The sequence below is a fragment of the Emydura macquarii genome, unplaced genomic scaffold (genome assembly GCF_026122565.2).
Source record: "Emydura macquarii macquarii isolate MOO-44397 ecotype Brisbane River unplaced genomic scaffold, CSIRO-AGI_Emac_v2 contig_2273, whole genome shotgun sequence".
NCBI lineage: Eukaryota > Metazoa > Chordata > Testudines > Chelidae > Emydura > Emydura macquarii.
Genome location: NW_027132410.1, coordinates 263,331 through 268,989, shown reverse-complemented (window position 1 = coordinate 268,989; position 5,659 = coordinate 263,331). Strand labels below are relative to the sequence as shown.

General features: G+C 53.4%; 1 protein-coding gene across 1 annotated transcript; it reads left to right on the top strand.

Moving 5' to 3' along the window:
• The first annotated feature begins 213 nt into the window (after nucleotides 1–213).
• LOC137161194 (trichohyalin-like) lies at nucleotides 214–3,328 on the top strand. Its single transcript, XM_067560306.1, has 3 exons — nucleotides 214–351; nucleotides 1,978–2,999; nucleotides 3,055–3,328. The coding sequence occupies exons 1-3, from the start codon at nucleotides 214–216 to the stop codon at nucleotides 3,326–3,328; spliced, it is 1,434 nt and encodes a 477-aa protein (XP_067416407.1).
• Nucleotides 3,329–5,659: the final 2,331 nt, after the last annotated feature.

Sequence of the window (5,659 nt, the reverse complement as noted above, 5' to 3'; positions counted from 1 at the left end):
ACCAGGTGCCGCTGAAGTCAAGGGGATCTGGTCATATCCCATAGGTTATGCCGGGAGAATAGCGCCCTTTAATTGTGCATTGTGGATCTGATCCAACGAGTCAATGGGAACCCTCCCCATCCATTCACGCTCAGAACAAGGGCCACCCGGGGAAAATACATCCTGTGCTTAGTGCTCATCTTCCCTTTCAGGCTTGCTTGTATCTACAGGAAAATGCCTCATCTCCTGGACAGCATCTCTACCATCATCAGCGTCTTCTACACACACGGGAAGAAAGACGAGGACTGCTCCACCATCAGCAAGAGAGAGATGAAAAAGTTCATCCAGAGGGAGTTTGCTGACATCACAGTGGTAAGCGCTGCCACAGGGGGGAGCCGTCAAGGCCCTGGACGTGGGCTGAGTGTAGAACTTGTGGGTTCAGAGGCAGGGGACTGCGGCTGCAGACACTTCTTTCTGCTGCGGTACCAATGGTGCCAGCCAGAGCGGCAGCAGAATGGAAAGGCTCTTGCCCTGGGGGTAGTATGGATGCTATGATGGATGCTGCCAGTCGGAGGCTCAGCAATGCCAAGTACAAGTAAATCCTCTGGGTCATGTTTTCAAAAGGGGGTGGCTCCCTTTTGCAGGTAAAAATGGCACATGTAAAAACATTCATCTGCATTTGTTTGCTCCTGCAACTGATCTGAGGGTGCAAATCTAGCAACTTGCAACTGATCTGAGGGTGCAAATCTAACAACTTGCACCTGATCTAGCAATTTGCAGCTCCAACTACATAAATGCAGGTACAAAGGCAGGAAGGGGAACATGCTCTGATTGGCATCGAGAGCCCATTTGGCTGATGGAAATTTTGCCAGTGCATGTTCCACCCACAAAAGCTGTTTTGGAGATTCACCTTTTCTAAATCCCCAACATGCATCAGATGTCGATCCTTGAACGACGGGCTGGCCAGAAAACAAAATTTCTGTTTTAGGAAAAATGTTGATGTTTCAACCTCCATTTCCAGTCTTATGTGGAACTAAACTAAGACCTGTCCAAAAAAATTAGTGAAAGAATAAGAGAGAGAAACCATCTTCCTTAACAGCCAATAGCTGTAGGATACCCAGGTTCAAATCCCTATTCTATCAGACCCAGAACAGGGACTTGAACCTGGGGCTCCCCTGTCCCAAGAATGACCCCTAACTGTGGACCTATTGGCTATTCCAGGGTGGGTCGCTCTTTCAAGTTTTGAACAGAAATTCCATCCTGGATCCAAAAAATCCTCCAGCAAAAATGTAATCAAAACAGACACGTTTCTGCGAAAAGTTTCGGTTTTAGCAGATAGGCATTTTCCAACCCAAAAAAACAAACAAAACAAAAACATTGTTGAAAATTTACCAGTCATATTTGCTGCTAAGGTAACTGGCTTGATTGTCCTGGAGCACTGACCATGCAGACCTTCCACACACAGCCTTGTAAGAAACGCAGGAATACCAACTGGATTATCAAGTCCAATCTCAAATGTCATATGTTTCTGTCCGTAAAAATGTATCCTGCGGCTCTTAGTCTGTGAGATACTCACTCTGGAAGGAAGAAATGAATCCACATGATCTGGATTCAGACGATGGCTGAATAGGGGCTATCCAGGGCTGAACTAATACAGAATACAAATAGTGAAGGAGGCTGGGGGATGGACTGTGGGAAGGAATTAGGGAGACAAGCAGAGGAAGGAAGTGGAGTTGAGTTGAGATTCCTCACCAGGGATAAATGGAGGACAACAAGCTCCAGGGAGGATGCAGTGTCTCTCACAGAGAGGGGAATCAGCCAGCAGGTGGGCTGCCAGCCAGAGAATGAGCAGCAGGCTGGAGCACAGAGGATTGGCAGGAGGGGAAGAAGCTGTGGGTGCGGACACAGGCAGCACTGAACCGCATCTGCCTCTGCATGTGTAACTGGGAAGGGCCGGCAGGATTAACACAATTTCCCCCGGGTTTGGTTTTCCTGCAGAACCCGTACGATCCTCAGACTATCGAGGCAGTGTTGCACCTTCTGGATTGTGATGGTGACGGGGTTGTTGATTTCAACGAGTTCCTGCTTCTGGTGTTTAGAGTGGCCAATGCCTGTTATAGGTACCTGCAGCCAGAGCAACGTCTCCTGAAAAGAACAAAGATGGGATTCCGTGAGCCTGATGCAAGAAGGGCTGAAGGGAGCCAAGATCGGCCACATGAGCCTGGACCACAAGGGGCTGAGAAGAGATATTACGAAACACGTGAGCCTGGAACCAGAGAGACTGAACGAAGCCGCCATCAGCCACCTGAGTATGAACACCGAGAGGATGAGAGAAGCCGTTATGAGACACGCGGTTCAGAACCTAGAAAGACAGACAGAAGCCACCAGCAGCGAGGTGAGCCTGGATCGCAAGGGACTGAGAAGATCCGCTCCGGAACACGTGGGCCGGAAAGAAGAGAGAAAGAGAGGAGCCGACGTCCACCCGAGGAGCCTGAACCACGAGAAGTCGTGAGGAATCGCTGTGACGAATCTGAGGATGACCCAATCACGGAGGAGAGGCGCCGCCATCATCCAGGAGAAAGTGAAACACAACGTGATGAGGTGAGCCGCTATGGAGCACGTGGTTCTGAACCTCAAGACAGTGGCCATCCGTCACGGGAACCTGAGCCACGAGGGGACGAGAGGAGCCACTATGAAACACGTGAGCCTGAAAGAAGAGAGGAAGAAAGAGGCCGCCGTCTGTTACGTGAGCCTGAACCACAAGGGGATGAGAGGAACCGCTGCAAAACAATTGACTGTGAACCTAGAGAAAATGACAGAAGCCGCCCTCAGACACGTGATCCTGAACCACGATACGATGTGAGGATCCGCCATCAGCCACATCGGCTTGAACCACGAGGGGATGAGAGCAGCCGCTATGAAACACAAAGGTCTGAATGTAGAGAGAATGAGAGAAACCACCCTCAGCCACGTGAATCTGAACCACGAGATGAGGAGAGAAGTCGCCATGAACAACTGGAGTATGAACCACTAGAGAATGAGAGGAGCAGCTATGAAAGTCGTGGATTTGAACAGAGAGAGAATGACAGAAGACGCCATCAGCCACACGAACCAGAACCACGAGGGGAGGAAAGGAGCCACTATAGGGCACGTGAACCTGAAACAAGAGAAGAAGAGAGAAGCCGCCGTCAGGAACAACAGCCCGAACCAGGAAGGGTTGAATGGAGGCGCTATGAAATACATGACCCTGAAACAAGACAGGAAGACAAGAGCCGATGTCACCCATGTGAGTCTGAATCCCAAGGCCGTGAGAGGAGTAGCCATGAGCAACTTGAGCACCACCCAGTAGAGGAAGAGAAAAGTCAATATTGGCCCGGAGAACCTGAACCACGAGGTGATGAGAGAAGCCTCTATGAAACACGTGGGTCTAAACCAAGAGAGAATGAAAGAAGCCACCGTCAGTCACGTGATCCTGAACCACAGTGGGAGGAGAGGAGCCGTCGTCAGCCACATGAGCCTGAACCAAGAGGGGAGGAGAGGAACCGTCATCAGCCACGTGAGCCTGAACGACGAGGGGAGGAGAGGAGCCTTCATCAGCCTCGTGAGCCAGAACCGAGAGAAGAAGAGAGAAGCCGTCATCAGCCACGTGAGCCTGAACCACGAGGGGAGGAAAGGAGCCGTCGTCAGCCTCGTGAGCCTGAACCACGAGGGGAGGAACGGAGCCGTCGTCAGCCTCGTGAGCCTGAACCAAGAGAAGAAGAGAGAAGCCGTCATCAGCCACATGAGCCTGAACCACGAGGGGAGGAGAGGAGCCGTTGTCATCCACGTGAGCCTGAACCGAGAGAAGAGGAGAGGAGCCATCGTCAGCCACATGACCCTGAATCACAAGGGGAGGGGAGGAGCCATCGTCAGCCACGTGAGCCTGAACGACGAGGGGAGGAGAGGAGCCGTCATCAGCCTCGTGAGCCAGAACCAAGAGAAGAAGAGAGAAGCTGTCATCAGCCACGTGAGCCTGAACCACGAGGGGAGGAGAGGAGGCATCATCAGCCACATGAGCCTGAATCAAGAGAAGAAGAGAGAAGCCGTCATCAGCCACGTGAGCCTGAACCACGAGAAGAAGAGAGAAGCCGTCGTCAGCCTCGTGAGCCTGAACCACGAGGGGAGGAAAGGAACCATCGTCAGCCTCGTGAGCCTGGACCAAGAGAAGAAGAGAGAAGCCGTCATCAGCCACGTGAACCTGAACAACGAGGGGAGGAGAGGAGCCGTCATCAGCCTCGTGAGCCAAAACCAAGAGGAGAAGAGAGAAGCCGTCGTCAGCCTCGTGAGCCTGAACCAAGAGAAGAAGAGAGAAGCCGTCATCAGCAACGTGAGCCTGAACCACGAGGGGAGGAGAGGAGCCGTTGTCATCCACGTGAGCCTGCACCGAGAGAAAAGGAGAGGAGCCGTCGTCAGCCACATGACCCTGAATCACAAGGGGAGGAGAGAAGCCGTCGTCAGTCACGTAAGCCTGAACAACAAGGGGAGGAGAGGAGCCGTCATCAGCCTCGTGATCCTGAACCGAGAGAAGAAGAGAGAAGCCGTCATCAGCCACGTGAGCCTGAACCACGAGGGGAGGAAAGGAGCTGTCGTCAGCCTCGTGAGCCTGAACCAAGAGAAGAAGAGAGAAGCCGTCATCAGCCACGTGAACCTGAACGACGAGGGGAGGAGAGGAGCTGTCGTCAGCCTCGTGAGCCTGAACCAAGAGAAGAAGAGAGAAGCCGTCATCAGCCACGTGAGCCTGAACCACGAGGGGAGGAAAGGAGCCGTCGTCAGCCTCGTGAGCCTGAACCACGAGGGGAGGAAAGGAGCCGTCGTCAGCCTCGTGAGCCTGAACCAAGAGAAGAAGAGAGAAGCCATCGTCAGCCACATGAGCCTGAACCACGAGGGGAGGGGAGGAGCCATCGTCAGCCACGTGAGCCTGAACGACGAGGGGAGGAGAGGAGCCGTCATCAGCCTCGTGAGCCAGAACCAAGAGAAGAAGAGAGAAGCTGTCATCAGCCACGTGAGCCTGAACCACGAGGGGAGGAGAGGAGGCATCATCAGCCACGTGAGCCTGAATCGAGAGAAGAAGAGAGAGCAGCCGTCATCAGCCACGTGAGCCTGAACCACGAGAAGAAGAGAGAAGCCCTCATCAGCCACGTGAGCCTGAACCACGAGGGGAGGAAAGGAGCCATCGTCAGCCTCGTGAGCCTGAACCACGAGGGGAGGAAAGGAACCGTCGTCAGCCTCGTGAGCCTGGACCAAGAGAAGAAGAGAGAAGTCATCATCAGCCACGTGAACCTGAACGACGAGGGGAGGAGAGGAGCCGTCATCAGCCTCGTGAGCCAGAACCAAGAGGAGAAGAGAGAAGCCGTCATCAGCCACATGAGCCTGAACCACGAGGGGAGGAAAGGAGCCGTCGTCAGCCTTGTGAGCCTGAACCACGAGGGGAGGAAAGGAGCCGTCGTCAGCCTCGTGAGCCTGGACCAAGAGAAGAAGAGAGAAGCCGTCATCAGCCACAAGAGCCTGAACAACGAGGGGAGGAGAGGAGAAGTCATCAGCCACGTGAGCCTGAACCACGAGAAGAAGAGAGAAGTCCTCATCAGCCACGTGAGCCTGAACTACGAGGGGAGGAGAGGAGCCGTTGTCATCCACGTGAGCC